This window comes from Squalius cephalus (genome assembly GCF_949319135.1).
Source record: "Squalius cephalus genome assembly, chromosome: 17".
In the NCBI taxonomy this organism is placed as follows: Eukaryota; Metazoa; Chordata; class Actinopteri; order Cypriniformes; family Leuciscidae; genus Squalius; species Squalius cephalus.
Window position 1 is genome coordinate 23107178 of NC_137138.1, and position 24540 is coordinate 23131717.

Consider the following 24540-nt stretch of genomic DNA (forward strand, 5'->3'; position numbering starts at 1 on the left):
ATCTATAAAAAAAATGCAGCCTATTCTTTTTGCATTATAATTATTTGCATGACAATAAATGCAAATAATTGCATTAATAATTGCACATATAAATCATAGATATAAAGTATACAAACACACAAACAGAGAGGTTAAAATGTTTTCTGTATGCTGTTGACTTACAGAGGTCAGAGGAGAAAGACATCACTTCATCATCATCATCATCATCTTCATCAAACCTGCAATAGCTCATGGGAAGGGCTGTGAATAGCAGTTAGACTGCAGACTCTCAGTGCTGCATACTGAGCATAGTTAGCAAAGACAGTGCCGTCTAATACATGAGCTGCATGTGTCGGCATCTGCTGTTTATGTGCGGAACACTGGCATGCACTTAATGTTGACTGCCTGTACGTGTGTGTTTGTGTGTGCGAGTATTAGCTCGTCTTACGCACCTCTGAGCTCAGTGCTGATTGGCCGAGACACTCTGACTGTGTGCTGGTCATCTAGGGTATCCCTACAAATCAGCCAATCACAGTCTGTTGCCATGCAAGCACTCATTCATAGAGATGTCAGCATGGCACGAGCCACAATGCGGTTACAGCACCACATAAACACGCTTGTTTATTCACAATACTGAATCTTAAATAATACAAGAGCCTTTAACAAGTATTTATATTGTGAAATAGACCGATTTGTATAAACGTATGAATTCAGACCATCTTTCAAGGTAATACAGAGGTCAGTGTTGAATGTATTCATGTTTATATGCATTAAAACATTATTTAAGCAATAATACGATGTGTTTGAATATACAATTTAAATGAAATATAATTATATTTAAATACTGAACAGCTTTCCAGACCTGAATGAAGTTTTATCTGACTCGTTGATAATACCTTTGCTTTTAGCTGTTACTTCTTTAAATTACTTAATAAATATATTCAGACATTTTTGTGAAAATCATAATAATTTGTTTATTCAGTGACAGAACTGGCCTGTTAAACGAGCTGGGCTGAATATTTGAGTTACGTCACTCGTGACTGCGTCGCTCCGCCGCGCCCTCGGTTGCTCAAGAACTTTTAGTAATTGCAGGATTAAATAAAACACACACCAGACAAACATGCTGGTGTGCGACTACCGCATACAAAATAAAACATCTTTGTAAAGCCAAGGCGCAGAGATTTTTGCACTTTGTTTTCGTAGGTATGCGAACATACTTTCAACACGCCTAACCACGATCTGGGCGTGGCCATTTAGACACTCGTTCAGGATGATTGGCAGGTGGCAAGACAGCGAGGCATGCTCACGTTTTATGGCAAGCCATTCTGACATGTATTCCTTAAAACTAAAAACTAGTAACATAATGTACTAGTAACAAAAATAATTACTATCTCTTTCAGTTAACTACTTTTTCATTCTTATTGCAATAGAATATAGTTTCCCAGTACTAACTGAATAAAAATATATATATATTTAGCGTAATCTATCTTATCAGAAAGTGTGTATTTAAATTGTTAGAAAATGTTTAATTAGGCCTTCTAGTACGATTTTTAATTGAACTATAAAGTCGTCATTTTGACTTGTCATTATATATACAACAAGTAAAAAAAAAATCTAATTCGGCCTCGGCAAAAGTGCGCATCGAGGACGCATATCGGCCTCAAAGGGGGAGCACCCTTCTGAAACCTAAAATGGCAAATGGGAGATATACGGTCTTGTGGTCTTATGGGCACATGTACGCGGCAGCCATTGTAAGTCCACAAAACTGCAAGTGCACATGAAGTCTGCCATTTGGGACAGGGCTATAGTGTTTCAAAAGTAGCTTACTACCACTAGTGACAACTAACTAAGAAAGAAGTAGCCTACTAGCTATTGAGTAAAGTTGGAATACACACCAACAGCAATTGAACTACATACTAGTCAGAAGTGAATGGTTAATATATGAAGCACAGATAATTTTTACCTGTGCTGGGTCACTCTGAAAAATGCTGGGTTATTTTTTAAACCCAAAAACTGGGTTCAGCCTGTTGGGTCATTTTATTGGGTTATTTTTAAAATATTTTTACCCAGGTGCTGAGTAGGTTTTCTGTAACTCAGCTGGTGGGTCATTTTTTACTGTCGATGAACCCCCTCACATACCAACCCAGTGCTGGGTCAACGTAACCCAATGTTGGATAGTCGGTGCCAAACCGGTTAAAACTAGATACATTTGTCAACAGTCATTTTGTTTTCTGTTCTGAGAGAAAACGTCATGAGGGGAAACATCCTGAATGAAATTAAGGTTTGTATTACATTGTATTCCTATCAAATTATTACTGTACAAAATAGGAAAACATCTGTAGTCACATTTGACCTTTTTCATTTACATATACGACGCAGCTAACGTCTGCTTGGAGCGCTATACAACTTGCATGGAAGTTTCGCCTCCCGCAAAACGAATGGCTGGGCTGAAACACGATGCAGCATCGCTGTCATATGTATCAAAGTTGCTGTGTGCTCTGATGACTGTAAGAGGAGCGCTGCATGTTGATCTAGTGTGCTAGCGCCGCAGCTGTGGTCACGCTATGCGTTTGACTGATTGAAACTTAAATGTCTGTAAAAAGCTGTTTTTTTTGTAACCCTGTAACATATTTTAAAGTGCGTTTTTATTATTTTAAATGAAAAATCTTCAATAGGTTGACTGACTCAATAGGCACTGTCAAAAACAACCCAGCAAATGGGTTAATGTATAAAACTAACCCCAGCATGTTAACCTCTGTCTAATATTTACCCAGCGCTGGGTTGTCAAATAACCCAGAAATGATTATTTTTAACCCAGCATTTTTACAGTGTAGTATCTATCCAAGTCTTAGTCACAAAAGTAGATGCTAGTAAAGAGGAATAAATGTAAAGCGGCTTGCCGTACACGGTCTCGCCATGCAAATGAGCCTCGCTCAGTCTTTAGCGGGTGCCCATGTGGACAGACACCATGCCTTGTTGTTCTCCACGCCCATTGGTTCCCTCGCATCGACATGTGCTAATGCACTGCAGGGTAGGACTACCGCGAAAACCCGGAAACTGGAATCCATAGACGTTTCACACTATTTCCTCCTCTTATGTTCTAGTAAGGGACCGGAAACCAATTTACACACCACCTATTGTGTCATAAATCTCACCCCGAAGTCTTGATCATTTATATACACATTTCGATGTCATTTGCGATGTTACGTTCATCATGGATTCCCGATCCTATCGCTTATCGTGACAGCGTGTTCTGCCCTACTTTTTAATCACTGGTAGTATGAGGGAGGAGTAGCACGACGAGGGCGGACCCTGGACGGTATGCCTTTCGACTTGTTGTGTTTTCTGTTACTCCAATCGCCATCTTGTTGCCAGTGAAGTAATGTGTGTCTGATGAATTTCGGGAGCGCCCTGGATGTCTTATGACTGTCTTTGGAAACCAGTGGATTTTACTGTGATTAAGCCAACACGCATATCTGTATCGGGGACTTGCATAACGTTACATTTTAACGGGAACTTATTGTATCGGTATTCAAAATGAGTATCGATACTCTATTGGAGGCGGCCAGGTATTTGGAGTGGCAAGCCCAGCAACAACAGATTACACGTGGTAAGAACTGGGTGACTGCAAAGATCTACATGATAAATTAGATACGCATGAACTGTTTGAGATTTTGCCCAGCAAATTGCATTTTCATGCCGGCTCACGTCAAGATAAATAACTACAACATTGAGAAAAAAAGAAAGAAAAAAAACACCTGCAAATCAGCCTCTTATTATAAGCATTGCGAATAAGAGCTCTTTTTCAGTGGTCATGTTCACGGGTTTCCACTCTTTGTAGGGTGCAGTCTTGGTGACTAGGGCATATTTCGCTCACTCGGTTTCCGGGTTAAATCCATGCTATATATAGTGCGCTACTATACTCGCTCAATAGCGCTGCGGTGGGTGGGTACGTTCACCCCAGTACACGGGTCGTCGTTTTTATTTAATTATTTATGTTTTATTTTGTCAGACAACGTAAGTTAAACATTTTTGCACTTATGTTGTTTGGGTAAAATTTAAAAATTACAGCTACAAATGTTGCTACAATTGAAACAGGCTTGCTAAAAGTAGCGAATGTCGTGTTTCTTATGCGTTGGGCGGTGGCATTAGACCAAAGGTTTTTTTTTTTTTTTTTACATAATGACATTGCTGAGTGGTTATCTCACTCATGACTTTAAAGACCAGCCTACTTTTCCCTTTACACTTCCTCGTGATTAAACTATTTTTGCTTGTTGTTAGAATACTATATTCCGATATTCAATAAAGCAGTCGATGTAAGATTACAGTCGCGATGTATTTATCGCTTTTAACAGAGCGGGGGGCTTTTTGTTTCATTCTCGAGGTGACGTGTCAGTAGAGCCACACCCACAGCAAATACCGCGTGCTGAAAGACCGCCCTCTTCGACCACGTGCGCGCCAGACAGCCCCCCCCCCCCCCCCCTTCCCCAGGTCACAACTGGGGAGAAAATAGGGCAACGCCACCCGCCCTCAATGCAGAAGTTATATAATGTGCATTTTACATGCAAATCCAAGTAAGAGCTTTGCAGACTGTGTTTGATTTTCTTGGTATACAGATGAATAGGTTGCAGAACAATAAGTGCAGTTGTTGGCGTATTTTTGAGCATCTCTGCAAGGTCTTTCTCCTGAAAGGCTCTATTTAAATGTACAATCTTCGCATACACTTACACAATATTTGACATTGTACTAGATGTAGAAAATTGCATGCAATCTCAAATGTGGCCTATTAAATCTCTTTAAAGACTCTTTGTGGGGCTTCATGTTCATCCCCCACATTTCCTGACCAACGTTTTATTTGCATAAAAGCGAAGAGAATTTCCTTTCATTTTTAATACAGTCAAACCTGGTTAAGCTTTCACTTGCTCTAGACATAAATTAAATTAATATATAGCGTTAAAGACATGAATGGTCCTTAACTAGTTGTCCAGACACTAATTTTTTTTTTTTTTTTTATGTTATTTTTTCCAAGCTGCCCATAATTATAAAAGAGCTCTTTACCAGCCAGCACACACTTGCTTATCTATGAGTTAACAGGTTAGGTTGATAAGTTTGTTGTTAAATCAAATGTCATGTTTGCATTTGATTGTATTGCTCAAAATGAAGGCGGTAATTTCTTTTAATGCGAGTAAAGTTCACGCAATTGATAAAAAGCCTTTTGCGCTATTCTGGTCTAGTTTGTTTGAGAATATTCGGTCATGATTTCCACATTAGCCTGTGAAAACAGAATGGGACTTTTGCAGTATACTAGACGTGAGGGAACTTTATTAGAAGGTTCCTTTGTCCTAAATACACAGTATGCCATGTTTATAACACACACTCTTAAAGCCTGCGGACCATCATAGTCTCTCATCTGCGTCCTGACGTCTCAAGAGCTTTACATGCTGCTTATGGAGAGCAAAATATTCATGAGCTGTTGAGAGCTTATTAGCCCGGCTGTACAATGTTTGCACAATGACACAGTTCACTTCAGGAGTGCCCTTGAAGCGTTTGTGATTCCATTCCTGCTGGTTATTTATTTGTATGCATTTAAATATCAAGGGAAATTACATTTGAGTATGTATTTTCCTCTCCCGTTATATAACGGAGAAATGTGCATGATCTCAGTATTCTTTTATTTTTGAGGGATTCTGCGAATGATTTTTACACTAGTTCTGCTGATGCAGGAGGATTCCCGCATATTTGAACCTTAAGAACGCTTCCTAGACAAGCAATATAGTGTCGGCCCACGTGTGCCAGATCTAGGCCGGGTCTGGGCCGACACTATATTGCTGTCTGGGTTTGCTTCAGGTCACCCCTTTGTCTGCGGCATGCTTTCATTCGCCGGTCACAAGTTGCACAGTGAAGGGAAGTGGAAGTGGACCCATACTCGGAGTTTGTCCGAGTCATTTAAACCATCCAAGTTAGTGCACACACACACATTTTTATTATTATTATTATTACACTTTAGGAGCAGTGAGTAGTGAGCACACACACCCAGCCATTCACTGTGGCGCCTGGGGAGCGATTGGGGGTTAGGTGCCTTGCTCAGTCGTAACCTTTGGGTTACAAGTCCGACTCTCTAACAATTAGGCCCAGTCCATGCAGTGCAAATGACTCTTGGCCGCAGCCCAAATTCCTCCCCTGTCGTATTAAAATTCAAAAATCGATCTGAAGTCACATCTCAGATGCAACTGAATATGGATCGGCCGGGCTAAACAATAGATCCACCCATCAGTCATGGAAATCGTCCGCTGATGGTGGCATTTCCGGCTGCAGATGGTGCGGCCCGGCTTCAGATTCCCCACGGCTGCTCTTGGCTTCTCCTGCGGACTGCTGTGTGATGTCAGTGTAGAGCTGGAGAGCAGGCAGGACTCTTACTGGGGCTTCTCTCTTAAAGAGACAGAGCGCTCAGGACAGCTAGCTGCAATTTAGACGCGGAGTCATGAATTACTGTGCCCTTCATCGGCTTTTCCTGTTTAAAATGGAAACTATAGGGACACTGCAGGCTTTGAGCCCGGTTAGATGAATAGCATACACCGTTTTGATGTATTAAATCACAGGATTGTCTCTGTTGGCCTGCAGCTTCTCATAATTATTTTACATTTCACAGTCCTGAGAGCTTTTTAGTCAGAGCTTAGACAAGCACTAATTAGTTCCATTACTTATGTCTATGTATTAGCTGTGGGCTGTGGCTATAGTTTAGTTTCTGCTCCTCTTGCTCAAATGTAAAAAAAGTCAGTCAGAACTACCATCATAGCTGTATAATAAATGTTTAAAAAACACCCTTTGAAATCTGTGCTGTGACCATTTACTTAAGGCTATTAATGAAGCAGGCAAATACATTAGGGTAATATGAATGTGAATTTCATATGGAAAATTAATAACCGTAAGACGAGACCTGGAGCAAAACAACAAAAAAAACATTTAGATTATGCTGTGATAGTCTGTTCTTACGTAGATAAGTAATCTCTTACAGTCTCAAGAACAAAAGTAATGCAAATCGTGGTTGGCCAACATGGTTTAATTTTTGAATGGGTAATTGAAACTGACATGTGACCACAAATTAGATTTTCTTTCATTTCTGCAATTTTGTGTAGAAGTATTTCACACAATATTTACTGAAAATCAGAAATCTTTTTTTTTTTTTTTGTTTTTTTTTTACATCTATTTCAGTGGGTGTTGGTAGATTTTGGAAAAAGTTATTTTCCTATAATCACTAATAAGCCTGGCTGATATATTGTTCTGGAATAACTTGGAATAACTATGTTTCCATTCAAGCAGCAAATTTAATCTATGTGAGAAATCAAAATACTAACTCTAACCCTGATCACATGACTTGATAGGGTTTTTTTTTATTGCGCAATGAGCATCTAGGAATTTATTCAGTAAATGTGTTTTCACTGTAGTTCATTTTTACAGAATTAAAAAGTGTTCACTTCAAGCAAATATATATGTATTTTTAGAATTTGCATTCACTTCACTGGGTGTTTCCAGTCCAATTTTATACAGCACCCAAAAGTTTGCATAATTTCCTGAATTATGGAGTAACTTCTGTTAAACTGTAAACAATCAGCAAAAGGCTTGCTATGCAAATAATAATATTAAGGATTTTCAAATCCCCAAAAGCTTGATGATTTCTGCAGCAGTAATATTTATGTAACATATGTTGCCTTAATCAAAAATGTTCATTAACTGGAACATTGAGAGATAATATTTCAAAGTGGTTTCCATCATTTTGACAGACAATAAATATTGTATTACCCGCTTTAGAAAAATTCCAGTAAACACTGCTAATAGGGATTAGAAGTGGAAAAAGGGAGATGATTACATTTTAAAGCATCCATGTGAAAACAAACCCGAAAAGAGATGTGAGGATTTGGGAAGAAAAATGAGAGATTCTTAATGTATTCCAGTGAATTATTCATGGGATATATCGTGAAGTAAATCGGGAGCGCAAACCACAAATGCACAGTATATGTTGTTGTTTATTCACACTGTTACAGCGGAATAAAAAAGGGGGGGAAATAATCAGGAGGAAAAGCATGCAGTGACTGAAAAGAGGACTTGCTACATATATTCTTGTTATACCATTTCACATTAGCATACCAAGCGTTACATTATTGTAAAAATATACTCTAGATACTATATATATATCTATATACTCGTCTGAAAATATACATTAAAGGACATTTTACAGCTCAGTCAAACTGACGGATAAGGGTTATGATTTGAAATGATTTGTCTTTTTGAGTGGAACTTCCCCAAACCGGAAGTGCCTCCCCTCCCATAATCTAAAACGCTGTAGGCTTGTTAGGAGGTGGATATTATTCTCAAATAGCAAAAAGCCTGCATTTTGTCTTTTTTTGTGCGTAACATATATATATATATCATTTTTTTGTCCTACAGAGGAAGAGCAGCAGAGAGAGCAGGCCCTGCTATCCCGTGAGGCTGAGCAGAAGCTCACCGCCCCTGTTATCCAGACTGTCCAACTCAACCATGTGACCTGGGCAGAAGACATGCGGCTCGGGTCGCACCGCCAGCACCAGCACCACCCTCCGGTCCCGCCCCCTCCCCTCCCACCACCTGTTCCCATAGCTGTCATTCCCATCCCGGTGGTCCCTGCCAACCCTGCAGGCCTTCCCATTCAGACTGCTTCGTCCCTACACACGGTCTCTCCGATGCCAGTGGTCACTTCGTTGGCCACGGCCCTGTCCCCGCCAGCAGCCCCTCTCTTCAGCCACAATGGCAAAGATGCCCACTCCCCTCCTCAGCAGCAGCAGCAGCAGCAGCAGCAACATCGTCACTTGATTGCACATGTAAAAACAGAAACTAACAGCTCGTCTCCGTCGAATAACGGTCCCAAACAGCTGCAGCCACAGCAGACGCAGACGCTGCTGCAGTCGTATCCAGCCCCCATCATCACAGCCCAGCACCCACCACAGCAACACACCCTCCTGCCCCAGCCAGCGCCACCCCAACCTCAGCCCACGCCGGCCCAGGTTCAGGCAGGACAACCGCCCAGGACTAATGGAGCCACTGTGGAAGATCCACGCAACCTGGACGGGAAAAGGAGACCTGGAGGGTGAGCCATGTTTCGTGGTTTTATACAAGAAAGTAGAGCGGCACGATATATATCTAACTATATATACTGTGTATATATTAGTGCTTTCAAATATATTAATCTGACTTAGAAGTTTTTGTCTAATATATATATGCGTATATATTACTATCTATATATACAGTATATATATGTATGTGTGTGTATAAATATACACACACACACACACACACACACACACACATATATATATATACATATTAGGGGTGTAACGGTACGTGTATTCGTACCGAACCGTTTCGGTACAGGGCTTTCGGTTCGGTGCACGTGTGTACCGAATGACTGCATGCAATATTTTGTGTGCGGAACATAGGTACATTTTCGTGTTTCTACACGAACATATTAAGTGGCGGAAGTCTCCGCGTTCAGCGCAAATCCCGCCCTGCAGCTGATTCTAATGTTTTACCAGTGTTTTATCCGTCGTCACTGTAACCTAAACCAATAAAATAGACTGCAGGGCGAAAAAAAGCTTTTCCGCTCCGTGTGCGCCGCCGCACTCTCCGTTTCGTGTGTGTGTGTGTGTGTCGGCCCGCTGCGCTCTCTGCTCAATGTTCGAGTCCGTGTTTGCGCTGCGCGTTCTGCTCTGTCGTTAACGGCCCAAACACTCAAAACACCCAAAACAGGTGAAATTTCTCAGTAGTACACTTCTGTTTGCTGAGCTGGTTTAGTTATGCTGGCAAAAATGGTAAAATGACCTGCTCTGATCACAAGCTCTGGTAATAATAGCTTTGGACTATATTTTATTTTGATAATTATTAAAAAAGTGAAAAAAAAAAAATTCTTAAATTGATTATGTTGATTGATTATTGAAAAATAATAATACATTGATATATTTATGTTTAATATTATTTTAATATAGGGCTATTTTCTGTTCCTTTTTTCCCCGTGTTTCATTTAATTAGGTGATTATAAGTTTAATTATTGATGATTACAAGCTTGGAGGAATTGCAATTAATTACAGCAAATTGTGCAATTAATTAGTTCTTTTTTTTCCCAGCCTTAATTTTTAAATATGAGCAGGCCTACAAGCTGGGATTGGTAATGCTGCACTGTAATCATAGTTATTTATTTATATTTTTCATTATATCTTATTATGTGATATTGGTTTGAGACTGAGAGTATTTTATTTAGTGGAGAACTTTGCAGCAGTATTTTATTTCTTATTCTTTTTTTTTTATTTTATATCTATTTTATTATATTTTATTAAAAAGTGTTTAAAAAAGTGTAAACAAATTGTTAAAAAAAAGTTTATAGTAATAAACAACCTGCAGTTTAATGTTTGCATTTCTTTCCCTTACTGTACCGAAAATAAACCGAACCGTGACTTTAAAACCGAGGTACGTACCGAACCGTGATTTTTGTGTACCGTTACACCCCTAATACATATACATATACGTAAATGGTTGTGTGTACACACACATGCATACATATAAATAATATATATATAATAATATATATACAAACAAAAACGTTTATGTTAGATTTGACAGCACTAGGGTATATATATATATATATAATGTGTGTGTGTGTATGTTTATATATCAATATGGCTATAAAATAATAACTATAATAATAAGAATCATTATTATTACAAAATAAAAAATACTATCAAAATGAGAAGTATTTACTATTACTAATATACTGTTATATTACTAAAATAAAAACATTTTTATATAATATACACAAATAATATAATAATAATGATTTTATTTTACATTACAGCTGTAAAATTACAATACTTTTATTTTTACAGAAAACTGCAGAATATTGCACCAAGCCATTTCGCGATTTCTGTTTGATTTCGATCATTCATGCAGCCCTACAAGAAAGCTGAAGAGATTTTTCAAAGCAGTGGAGATTAAATTGTAGGAGACACATCATGTAATCATAACTGAATGAAACTGGGTTGGCTATTTATTGGGGGGAGATTGCAGTTTTGAAAAGTAGGATGCTGTCCTGTACGGTGACCCAGAAGTAACGCTGCCCCTCAGGTCATGCTTTGTGTTTGCAGGATGCAAACTGCATTTGTGATTTCTGATTTCATCATTTACTCACCCTCATGTCATTCCAAACCCAAATGACTTTATTTATTCAGTGAAGTGATATTTGGGAGAAAAGCACGATAAAATTAGTTTTAATGACTCCTTCACTCAGTGGTGGAACAAGAGTTTTATACATGGGGTGGCCAAGGCTACTTCACGGGGTCTGTAGACCATGAAAGAAAATGAGTGTGTAACCCTACCTTGCCTAATCAAAAACATGAATGAATCGCACGATTGCTGATTAGAAATAGAAGTGTGTGGTCCAAAAGTGTAACTTCACATTCACATTACCCCACTAAACCTTCTGAGTATGACACTGACATTACTAGCACAGATGTGTGAACAATGACCGGTCGGCTAAATTTGGAATGCTCTTATTTCTCTTATCTGATTAACTGTCTGTTAATGGAGCAAAAGTTAACTTGCACAGTGACTCAAATTCGTAAAAGAGTTTCAGGAAACCTAAACCCTGTGGTAAACCTTTAACTCACACCCAATCGGATGTGATGCACACCGGACGCGTTCCCATAGCATGTTTTATTCTTATTCTTCTGTATCTTTTAGCTAGCTAGCGTTAATATTATCTTAATATTCAGCATTAATACATTAAAGGGGCAGTCACTCACACTACACTTTTCTTTCCATCGACTTCCATTCATATGCATGTGAATGCGTCAGACCGCAAACGCAAGCTCATATGAAAAGTTTCGCATTTCGCTGCGATCCAAAGTTCAAGTTTGGTGAACTCTGACCTGCGCATCCGCATCACGTGAAGACGTCTGACCAGTAGAAGATCCATATGTCATGGCTTCACCCCTTGGCTGAGTTAAAGCACGATTTTTTTTGGTCGAGTAGATTGTATTTTTACAGTTTGAATCTATTGCTATTTGTTATGTGTTTAATTCATGTTTATAAAAAGACGCTGCAGGGCGTCACATCACGACCATTGCAGTGTCCGAAGAAATTTTGCATTCTTAAAGTCTAGTGTGACCGCGGGCTAACAGTGTGCCGCTCCGCCACGCATCAAAATAAATGCTTCTTTTTGAATTTTGGGGTGGCACCCAGGGTGGCCAGTCACATGTCAGGGGTGTCCAGTGGACCCTGACGCCCCTCTGGCTCCCCCACTATATTCTGAAGGCTAATGATAGTGTCATGTGAGAAACAATGAAATATGAGTATGTTTTTATTATTCATTGAGATCACAGATAAAAAGCTGTTGCATCACTTAAATCTCTTTCGGTTTGTCAATGCCAAACACATTCATGTATTCTGCCACTGATCAGGGCTCATCAAGTTAGGAATAATTGATGACCAGCCGGTGAATTATTAGAAAAATAATGCATACCGAGGTGGTAATGTTACACCTCGAGTGTGCATTATGTTTTTAATAATTCACCGGCTGGTCGTCAATTATTCCTAACTTGATGAGCCCTGATCGGTGAGGAAGTACGTGTGTGTGTGTGTGTGTGTGTGTGTGTGCGGCTGTGCGCACAAATAACAGCACGTGAAAACCGAATTGAGTTCTCTTTTGCCTCTTCTTGCGCTGGAATGGTGAATGATGCTTGAATGTGGAGACAAAACATGTGCAAGTGATAAACTGTCACTCTATTAATCCGTGACTCATACGTGCCAATGAGAGGGAGATTTTCAGTGAAGTTTTGCCCTGTTGTTCACATGAAGCTATCATTTGGCATCAGAAGGACCACTTTTATATTGCTTTTATATATTTAGTTTTCGGAGCTTGACCAACCCCTGGTTAGTGTATGCTGTCTTTATTTGTGTTAGAACTGCATGACCAATCTTTTGTGTTTCCTGGAAGAAAAAAGTGTTTGAAATGACATGAGGGTGAGCGATGACAGCCTTTTTTTTTTGTTTTTTTTTGCAGTGAAGTACTTATTTGTACACACGTGCAAGAGACCATGATATGAAATGTAATGGGTTGATTTATGAAAGTTTACATGCAGCGTAGAAACGTATTTAATATTTTCCCTGCAGAGCTGGAACTCGAGAAGTTCACAACAAGCTGGAAAAGAACAGGTGGGTGAACTTCTGTTTACATTTTTGTGTTTATTCATTTCGACAAACGGAAGCGGAGCATATGAACTCATTGAGTTTGAGGTGCAGTCGCCTTAATGTAAGTTGCTTGGTTGCAGGACTGATCACAGATACATTAACCTTTGGTCGATTCACAATTAGTGCACTATTTGTTTTATTGGCTTGAAGGCCTTTGCCCTACTGGTAACCTCATTGCTGTTAAAACTCTCACTCGCTTTGCACAAAAAAAAATGATTAGTGCTTTTCTTTCTGTCATAGACGAGCACATCTAAAAGAATGTTTTGACACCCTCAAGAAGAACGTTCCTAATGTGGATGAAAAGAAAACTTCCAATTTGAGTGTCCTGAGGAGTGCCCTCCGCTACATCCAGGTAAGTCAAAGATGGAATTGAATGTGTGTGCTATAAAACAAGGATTTTTATGTGCATTCAATGTGCATGTGTATATATATGTATATTTGGGCTGTCAATTTAACACGTTAATTAAATGAATTATGGGAAAAATAACGCGATTAAAATTATTTAACGCACCCGCCCCAGCCATATGTAGGCCATTTTACATTTCAGTCAGTTGATTGGTTACGAACATGATGCAGGGCAACAACTCGCTGCCTAATGGAGCCTATAGAATGCAGTTATAAATGGCCCTAAAATTCAAGATATCAGGGCAAAAATGTTCTCTCATTTGTCTTATATTTATATGTGATATAGTTAAGCAATATCCCACGTGCAACGACTGCAATATCACGCGAATCGTAATAGAAGAAGAACGTTAAAGAAGACATTTTGAAGAATATTGCTAAACAAAACTACCCTGGTAATCCAGAGTTCTCGCAAGAGCACAAGTTGAGTTACTCTGGTGTCGAGTAATGATACTCATTAAATATGCCCCTCGATCTGAGCTGCACCAATCACATCGGGTTATCTGATAGAGGCGGGCCAGAGGCGAGCTAAACAGATGACGACAAGTCATTAGTAAACATTGCAAGATGGCTATGGATGAACACCAGTTGTTTGAAACGGCTTTGGCCGCTACAATGAACGAGTTAGACTTGGCTTTTTATCTAAAACAGGAACAGAAGACGCCGCTCGAATCGTTCCTTTGCAAGAAGTAAGTTTTTGCTGTTTTGTCGACCGGATACGGCAAGAGTCTAATCTACCAGTTAGCTCCGCTGGTAGCTAAGAGCGTATGGTGTTTATTGTTGTGATTGGTCGTAGTGTTATCCAATTGCGTGCAGTGAGATTTTCAAATGCATGCTTGGTGCCGCCCCTCGAGCTGGCCGATTTTCATTAGTCGATGCCAGACCATTAATCTTTTTTTTTAGGTCTGGATTTCCAGGCTAAAACAAATCTAAATACCAATTCAGATTCAGTTTCTGAGTATATTTTGATGACTATGTTTTGGGGATTTTCTCAGCCAAATTTAAAGCTGCAGTCCGTAACTTTCTTGGGTTAAAAATGATCCAAAATAAATTTGAGCAAGTACATAACCAGCCAGTGTTCAACACTATCTGCTTGCCTTAGCTCGATTCAAAACGGTAAGCTTGTAATAATGTTTTTAATTCCAGTGGTACTGGTGGATTTCCACGGGAAATTTGAGCATGTCTTTGCGTCATTACGTCACATCTGTACACATAAAGAAGGAGTCTCGGCTAGTAGGCCATGTTGCGTGTGAGGATGTTGGAGGTGGAGATTTATAGCCTTTTCTCACAGCACTTGATATAAACTTATCAATTTGATGGTGGATCCAGAAAGATTCAAATGACAATCACCAGTGACAACTGGAGATTCACCCGTTGTAAAATGCAAAAGACTTCGTTCGGACTTCGGAGTGGCTACAGAAAAAAAAAAGAGACTGCAACCGGCCCATGCGAAAACAAGGATAAATATTGGAAGGGCATTAAATGTAGTCACGCAATGCTGATGATGTTAACATAAACAATTTGAGAACAAAGTATAATTTGCATGGTTTCACATGATAAGCGATCGTTAGATTTAATCAGCGCGATTTACTGCAATGCTTTTTTTCCCTTAGTTGGTCAGAACAAAAGTGGATGTTACTTTCTTGTTCAGACGACATTTTCCGGTGAAAATTTTTATGTTGGTCATACTTCCAAAAGTAGAATCTGTGATTCTGAATGACAGTTTCCACACCGGCGCGGCGACTGACAGCCGCACATTCTCCTCAAAACATTGGATTCATCCGCGCCGTGCCGTGCCGAGGTACAACCCGCATAAAGTTGATAATTCCGCGAATAACTGGTGTATATATATATATATATATATATATATATATATATATACACACATACACATATTATTATTATTATTGGGTTTTTTTTTTTTGTTTTTTTTTTTATATATATTTGATGAACCAGTCATGTTTTTATGAGGTTCACCTAGAAACACACATCGAGCCTTATGCCATTTGCTGGATAACTGATGTCTGCTTGTAAAAGTTAATGTTTAAATGTGATGATGGAGTTTTGAGCGCGCCTGTTTTTCCTCTGACCTAAATTAAAACAAGTTAGACGTCAACTTGGATTCATAAAATAGTTTAATCCTTAAGCATATTGTATGATAACTAATAACTTGTAATTGTAAAACGTGTTGGGAATAGGTCACAAGATGGGGATTTGTGGACCGTTTCCTCCTTATCCTCTTGTTCTCACCCTCCCACCCACATCCACTTCTCTGCACATACTTTACTGGCAGAATGGTGTCATGTGCATCTGCCAAAACATCCTGGGTCGAATTCTTCTCAGTGTGGGCTCATTATATCTTTTCTTTACCCTCTTCCCCTGTTCTTTTCTTATTTTGTTTCCATTTGGCTGTTTCTCTGTCCATCTGGTTTTTCATTGCCTGATGTTCAACGTCTAATGTTAAAAATCTCAGTTTGGATTCCTGAGAGGATAAAATCCTTGATTTATTTTTATTTTACAAAACATTTTGCACATTAAAATGAAGTTTGATGGTCAGTCACAGAATGTGGATCAACATAACATTATATTTTCCTTTGTTAAGGTGCTAAAGTGCATATAATTTTGCCCGGATCAGAACATTAAGACTGACGTAGATACTGCTGACAAAAAAGCGGCAAGGTCACGCTCCATCATTTTATTTGCAGACTGCAGCCATAACAATTAATATAATGGCGTGGGTGGAAAGGTGACCTGTTAATGAATGATATGCCTGAGTTAACATGATCTGAAAAGCTATAAAACTGAAGCCGGCGATGGTTATAAAGACACAATAAGCACAAGCGAGGGAGTGTGGTCCGCCCACTTGCACGCTACTCTCATCTGCAAGCACTGCTCTCTCTCTCTCTCTCTCCCTCCCTCTCCACTGTCCACGTGAGACATGAGCACATGGCGAGCGCGAGCTCGGTGACGTCAGCTGCTGTCCTCCTCCCTCTCTCTCCCTTCAGCGTGCTCAGCGGTGTTGCCAAGTCTGGCGATTTCCCGCTGAATTTGGATACTTTTACACTGTTGGTGCGAGTTGTTTTTTAGTCTGCGGGTTAAAGCGACCACACACATAAGCCAGGATCAAGGTTTATACCAGTGAACCCCCCGGAATGCGATTGGGCTAGTTTTGCCCGTGATTGGGCGGGTTTTGAATAGCATTTGGGCTGGTTTTGTTGCAAACCTGGCAACCCTTGGTGCTCAAGCCAGAACCACACATGCCGAACAAGGCTGTTTAAATGAAACAACGCGTCTTGATAGACTGTTTCATTACGAGTGTGTTTGGCATACGTCTGTAAAAGTAGGTTACGCTTGTTTGAGTCGGTGGCCTTGCGTGTTTGTTGTCTTTAGTCCTGTGAATCGTTGTAACCAAGGAGACTGGTGGTCAGGGAACAGCAGGGGGTTCCTCTGTCTGTAGATCGAGGTCTGGATGCAGTCAAATGCTTTCTGCGGGTTTAACCAGGCATAGCGCACTTCGTTTACGCCCACTGGTTATAGTGTAATATTACAGGGACAGGAGTGTTGGAATTTTCAAACAAGATATTACAAATTACATGATCAGATCACAGCTGCAATGCAATGATGCTCTGGTCCCATCAGTATTGGTTTGGGGTTTTGCGATTAGGCAATGCTAAATTAAAAATGTTCCACATTATTTGACCAATTGATATGATGTAATGCTGATACACACATGCAGCTAAATAATGAAGAATCATTCATGACATACAGAAAATTTCTGAAATGAAGCCAAGGAAAATTCACTCAAAACTGTGAGAGAAGAACACTTAAGGGAGGGGGAGGGGGAGGGGGGGGACGAGAATCGCAGCGCCTAGTAAATACAGTAAATAACATTTATTCATTGACAACTTTTGTGAAAAAGTACACTTTTTCAGGATTCCTTGATGAATAAAAAGTTAAAAAGAACAGCGTTTATTCAAAATAGAAATCTTTTCTAACAATGTTTCTTTACTATCACCTTTCTTCAAATGAACATCCTTGCTGAATAAAAGTATTAATTTCTTTTAAAGAAAGAAAAATACTGACCCCAAACTTTTGAACGGTAGTGTATATTGTTGCAAAAGATTTCTATTTTGAATAAATGCTGTTCCTTTTTGAACTTTTTATTCATCAATGAATCCTGAAAAAAGTATCAGGTTATTGATAATAACATTGATAATAAATCAGCATATCAGAATGATTTCTGAAGGATCATGCGACACTGAAGACCGGAGATGATGCTGAAAATTCAGCTTTGCATCATAGGAACTTATATTTTAAAGTATATTAAAATAGAAAACCATTATTTTAAATTGTAATAACATTTCACAATATTACTATTTTTTTCTGTATTTTTGATCAAATAAATGCATAAGAGACTTCTTTCAAAAACATTCAAAAATAATAATGTTTCCAAACTTTTGACCGGTACTGTATAAAAAACCATGAAATATTGCATGTTTAATAGCCAATTTATATGATTCCATCACGCAGTATTATTTCCTTGTTGGATGTTACTTGTAATGTGGCGATCTCTTCTTCAAACTACACGTGATGACGGTGAGCGTTGAGCAGGTGAGAGTGTTTCTAATCACGAAGGAAGAGGAGCATGAAGATGTGAAAGGAGGGGAGGGAGTGCGAGAGCCATCGGATTAGCCAATCGCATTAGCCCTTGCCTCTCTCTCACACCTTCTCCTCATCACCACGCTGCTCCTTCTCTGCTCTGTTGCCAAGGAGACCATAACGGGTTCCAGCTGTTGCCGTGGTGATATCCAGTGGGACCTGAATATCTGGTCCATAGGGATGTCGAGTCGGCACACAAAAGATGGAGTGGGTTCAAAACTGGGCTGGGGTCAGTCAGCGCACATCAGGGTTTGATATCATCAGTCCTGCTTCATCACTAGCTGAAGTGTCACATTTCCAAGGACTGTCATGACAGCACGTGTAATGTTAGTTTTGTGTAACTGCTGGTATTTTTGACGTCATTATAACTTGATGTTCGTCCTATTTGTTCGTTTAGAGTGCAATTTTGCATCTATTCTAGCAGTATTTAGTTCAGGCCACAAAACACCCCAATGCTTTAACATTCATATAATGATTACAAGCAAAAATGATTACTCTAAAATTCACTTTCAGACGAAATATATTTTACTGGCCATAAAAACTGTATTTCTGCTAAATATCAGTTACCGATATTAGATTTTATTTCAATTTTTATTTTCTCATTTATTGGTATCAGTAGATATTGGATATTTAATTAATCATATATATTATATATATATACACTACCATTCAGTATCAGTACTATTTTTTTAATTAATTGAATGCTTTTATTGACCAAGGACGCATTCAATTGATCAAAAGTGACAGAGAAATTTATAATGTAATGAAAGATTTCTATTTCAAATAAATGCCATTATTTTGAACTTTATATTAATCAAAAAATGTATCATGGTTTCAACAAAAAATAAAGCAGCATTGATGATAATTTCAACATTGATGATAATAATAAATGTTTCTTGAGCAGCATATCAGCATTTTGGAATGATCATGTGACACTGAAGACTGGAGTAAAGTGTGTGTGTGTGTGTGTGTGTGTGTGTGAGAGAGAGAGAGAAAGAAAGAAAGAAAGAAAGAAAGAAAGAAAGAAAGAAAGAAAGAAAGAGAGAGAGAGAGAGAGAGTGTGTGTGTGTGTGTGTGTTGGCCTGCTGTGTGAAGGGGGTTTAGGGCCAGACAGTCCAATCTGACTAATCCTGGATCAGGCTTCACTAGGACAGTGTCTCTCTCTCTCTCTCTCTCTCTCTCTCTCTCTCTCTCTCTCTCTCTCTCTGTCTCTCTCTCTCTCTCTCTCTCTCTCTCTCTCTCTCTCTCTCTCTCTCTGTCTCTCTCTCTGTCTCTGCTCTCAACCTACTGCACCAGTCGCATTCACATTCCCTTATACTGTATCAGTGGGTTATATAATCCCAGACACGCACGAAACCACCATCCACCTCAGCACAATCACTCTCTCTGCATGCTCGCTCGCTCACTGTCTCTCGGCTCTTTGTTCTTCAGCACTCAGACACATGCTCTGTTCCTCTATACCGCAGTCCTCTGTGACTCTACAGGGCTCCTGCTAAGTGGGAGCCAAAATGTCCATGTTGTCACACAGTTTCTTTGGCAAGAGCATAGGTGAGGGAGGGACGGAGGAAACTGAGTGATGTGAGCGTGTCGGAGCGGTCACATGCTCCGGGCTCTGACAGATGGGGCGGGCTGTGTAAACTGCTTTTCTCTGTGGACAGTTTGTTTCCTAAAACCGTATGAGCACATATGTTGAATATGAGGTCACGGAGCAGTTCTGCTCTTGCACAGCCGGCCTCTCTTACGCACAGTTTCTTGAATGCGGATGGACATACCTGTTCCTCTTCAAAGGTTTAAATATCTAAACAATTTGTTCCCGTTAGCCTGGTTTGATGACCCGTGGTCAGATGACTAACACAAAAAGTGGGTCAAACCGTTTGCCTGTGTGACTGTCACATCCCTTCCTTTTATTCTTCTCTTATGGCTTCAGACTGTTGCTCTGTTTTAAAAAGGTTCACCTAGGAATTATTTTGACATCTAAGGTGCATTTCATCCATCCAAAGTGGACTTCACTGGGCTTTCTTTCCAAGGTTATCATAGTTCACTGAAACTAAAACTATAAAAAGTTTGTGATGAAAGGGAAACAGAGCATTGTGGGCAAAATGCATTTAAGTAGGTAAATATAGGACAACTTTGCCAAAGTCATTTGTATTTGCCTCACTTCCTGCTGCCAGCTGGAGGCTTTATGACTATAGCTACATTTTGGCATGTAGATGTAATGGCGTATTTTTGTAAGTCGCTAATAGCGCATCACAGTGTTAAGCATCACTTCCTGTTGCCAGCAGATGGCGCTATGACTATAACTGAATAGGGGCATTCAGGACAGAACTCTTATCAAACGTGTGAAGTTTGGGGCAGATTGGACATTGTTTGCCTGAGTTACAGCAACTTACTGTTTCATGGCGAAACATCGGAATTTGTCAGGCCGCCGAGGACACACTCTTTGACGAAAACTCAAGATCTTCGCAATTCAGCATCGCAAGGGCCTTAAGATTACACCCACCAAATTTGAAGATGATCCGATTAAAACTCCAGGAGGAGTTTGTTAAAGTACGATGCCTGGAAATGGCAAAAAAAAAATTGCTTTAAGTATATCAGGGCCTTAACAAGCACCGTCCTTCGGACAAGACGTTAAACCGAGGTCCTGACTCTCTGTGGTCATTAAAAATCCCATGGCACTTCTTGTAGAAGAGTAGGGTTGCCAATGACCAGTGTGTTTCCAATATTCACAGAAATATTTCAAAAGTTCAGACATCAGTAAATTGTTAAAAACATGTTTGTCAGCTGAAATGTCAATGTATGAAATGAAAATGTGTTTGATTGAGGGATGATGAGTGTTTGTACAATGAATAGATATGATTCATGCGAGTATTAAAGTGACTAATATGTCAAGTTTCTTTCAGACACTGAAGCGGAAAGAAAAGGAGTACGAGCACGAGATGGAGCGCTTGGCGCGGGAGAAGATTGCCACTCAGCAGAGACTCGCGGAGCTGAAGAACGAGTTGAGCCAGTGTATAGACGTCATAGAGATCGACAGGATACTCCGACAAACTGTCCAACCTGAAGATGATCAGGCCTCCACATCAACTGCATCAGGTATAATCAGACTATCACACTTTATTCCTGTGATGGCAAAGCTGAACTTCAGCAGACATCAGTAGATATACGTTTACATGGACACCTTTCGTTTCAATCGGAATAAATTCATTCCGATTGATGAATCCGAACGTAGTGTTTACATGACCGCTAAATAAAGTGATCGGGTTGATGTGCGGGTTTATATGACACAAGCTTCAAATCGGAATAGATTTTTTGAGTTTCTATTCTCCTAAATTGCTTCTTTTCTTTGTTTTCGAGCAGACAAGATATTTATCTATTTCGGGTCTCGATTAGGAGACGACGAGCACATGAACCGTTTTGTCGTGCTGCTTATATTTATCAAGCAGTTAAAACACCCCCTCCTGCACCCAAAACAAGCCGTCTGTGGATGAGAATCCGTAACAAGGACTGATGGGACGTTGTCCTGCTCCACTTCACAGACGATGAGTGGAAGGAAAATTTTAAAATGACACAAGTCAATTATGACACTTCATTCAACAACAACAGCTTGTTTAGAGCATCATTACGCCATTTCTACGTCATTGCACATGCGTAGAACTTTCCATCTCCATGAGTTTACATGTCCTCTCGATCGGATTAGAAAAGGTTTAAACCACCACTTATAATCCGAAGGAAATAATAATTGGATTGATAATTGGACTGTGCTAGTCCGATTACAATACATGTAAACTGTCACAAGATCCTTCAGATATCATTCTAATATGCTGATTTGCAGCTCAAGAAACATTTCTGAATTTTGAAGAACTTATTGTTTCTGCTGCTTAATGTTTTTGTGGAAACCTTTATAGTTTTGTCAGGATTCTTTGATGAATAAGAATATTTTGTATCATTGCAAAAGTCTTGCACCAGAAACAGACCCATAGAATTAAATAAAAATGCAAATAAAAAAGTTATTAATGTATTAAAACATTTCAAATATTTGTTCTTTCCTTTGAGGTCCCCCTATGTTGAGGTTTCTTTCACCAGAAACAGTTTCTCTTAGTTTTTCATAATGTGTACAATCGGGACATTTGTTCTTCTGAAAGTGAAAGTATGATTTCATGCTCATATCAAATATCATTTCCTGATATGATTCAGTTGAATGTGTCTCAGGGGGTAAGAGACGATGTAAAATCTAATTACCATAAATCATTTTCCTCTTTTTCCAGAGGGTGAAGACAACTTCGACCAAGACGTAGAGGACGACATCCTCTCCTCTCCACCCTCGTCTTCTGCACCTAAACTGCCTGCGCCGTCGGAGCCCCGTCCTGCCATGCCTCCACCCTCCATCCTCCCTACGCACATCTCCATACAACACAAACCCACCACCCCACCCAGCCATCCCCAGGCAGCGGTGATCACCCCTCAAGCCATCGCTCCCGCGCCTCCTTCCCACATCATCTCCCCTCCTCAGCAAACAGTCATCACCCACGCCTCCGTCTCCCATGCGTCCGTCATCCAGGCCGTCAATCACGTCATACCAGCCGGGTCCAAACATCTGGCGCATATTGCGCCCTCTAGTGCCGGCCAGCCAATCGGACACATCACCGTGCATCCCGTGGCCCACCTCCCCGCAGCCATTTACCCGCAGTCGGTGGCCGTCTCACAACCGGCGATGGTGGGACACATCACGCACACGTTGGCGCACCACCCGCACACTCACGCTCAAGTTAACGGCACACCGGTCACAGGCCAGCAGGCCACCATGGTGGGGAAACCCACGGCCGTGGTCGCTCACCATCACACTGGGCTGGTGGGCCAGACGGTGCTCAATCCAGTGACTATGGTAACTGTTCCTCCTTTTCCAGTCAGCACGCTAAAGCTGGCCTGAGAGAAAAGAGAGGGTGCGCAGAAAGACTTCAATGAAAGGAGGTCTCACAAAGCGAGAGCAAGATAGACGGCGATCTAGTCGACGACTAGATCCCGGTCAGAAATTCACTACTGTTGCTCAAACACGCCGGGACCTTTTCAGGATCGGAGCGTGTCCTCTTTCACGTGTAGAAGGGGCTTGCGTGTCTTTTGCCATGCAGCGTTGGAATGAAATACATGTAATGCACTTGCTTAGCTAAATTCGAAGACATTGGGTGTCAGTCTTTAGTAATGTGAGAGTGGAGTGCTAAAACAAATCAATTTTTTCTTCTCTTTTCCTCCTGTCCTTTTTTCTGTATGCAAATTCTCACGCTTTACATTCATTCACCAAAAAATTCCACAGACGAGTGCTTAAAGGTCAATACTGGAAGCACGAGGAGAAAAAAACCAAACGTTTACTGTGTAACCATATTTTAGGGGCTTTTAAAACTCTTCAAACGAGGCTTTGAATAAAAAAAAAAAAACAGGTACATTCAGACTTCTGAAAAATGGGATTCCTCGAAGTGTCTTTGACTTGCGAGCAAATGTAAGTGCCTAAGCCCCAAGTCAAGCCCATTGGCGCCACCTGATGCCTACGCAATGCAACAACTCTGCTGAATATGACTGTCATGACCTGACCTACAGTCACACACATCTGTTGGCGCTCACGAAACACAGTCTTAAAGGGATAGTTTACCAAATGTTTTTAATTGTGTCATCATTTACTCACCCTCAAGTTGTTCAAAACCTGTATGAGTTTCTTTCTTCTGCTGAACACAAAAGAATATATTTTAAAGAATGATGGTAACCAGACAGTTGACGGGTGAAGAAAGCAGAGGAAAGAAACTCATACAGGTTTGGGACAACTTGAGGGTGAGTAAATGATGACAACATTTAAATTCTTGGGTGAACCATCCCATTAAAAGTGTCGAGGCGAATGGGTTATAAGGAAACTTAACTACTATACAATTCAACATCTGAGAAAGACCTGTATTCCGACATGTATTTGAAAGTACATTCAAGCATTTATAATTCCCAGCAAGTGCTCAGATATTTAACATAATAACGAGTAATACTTGATTAACGTTTCAAACTATTAAAAATGTTACGTACGGCGTGTGACAGCGCGTCGAGATGTCGGGCATTTCCTCTCTTTAAATCAGCAGCTTTAACGATGTCCTCGTGCTTGTAGCAACACGTTGAAAAACGTCAAAGTCTTACAATACGTACGTAAATCAAATTTTCGTCACCGCGCGCGCGTTCGTAGATGGCTTGTGATGCGCG

The 24540-nt window shown here is 40.1% G+C and overlaps 1 protein-coding gene across 3 annotated transcripts; it reads left to right on the forward strand.

Annotated features, from left to right (window-relative positions):
- The first annotated feature begins 3088 nt into the window (after positions 1-3088).
- Positions 3089-24417, forward strand: mntb (MAX network transcriptional repressor b). 3 transcript variants are annotated; one of them, XM_079847768.1, is made up of 6 exons: positions 3089-3298; positions 8425-9100; positions 13174-13215; positions 13492-13603; positions 21213-21405; positions 22578-24417. In XM_079847768.1, exons 2-6 carry the CDS (start codon positions 8535-8537, stop codon positions 23237-23239), a joined length of 1575 nt encoding a protein of 524 aa, XP_079703894.1. In that variant the 5' UTR covers positions 3089-3298; positions 8425-8534; the 3' UTR covers positions 23240-24417. The 3 variants fall into 3 exon arrangements, with proteins under 3 accessions (XP_079703894.1, XP_079703892.1, XP_079703893.1); XM_079847766.1 differs by having other exon boundaries at positions 3287-3589; XM_079847767.1 differs by lacking the exons at positions 3089-3298; positions 13174-13215 and adding an exon at positions 3330-3589.
- The last annotated feature ends 123 nt before the right edge of the window (positions 24418-24540 follow it).

Bases quoted from the DNA above. Each gene is read 5' to 3' on its own strand.
- mntb (XM_079847766.1), top strand. From the start codon at position 3,517: ATGAGTATCGATACTCTATTGGAGGCGGCCAGGTATTTGGAGTGGCAA. The intron at 3,590-8,424 runs GTAAGAACTGGG...TTTGTCCTACAG, and splicing joins GCAACAACAGATTACACGTG to AGGAAGAGCAGCAGAGAGAG. The intron at 21,406-22,577 runs GTATAATCAGAC...CTCTTTTTCCAG, and splicing joins CTCCACATCAACTGCATCAG to AGGGTGAAGACAACTTCGAC.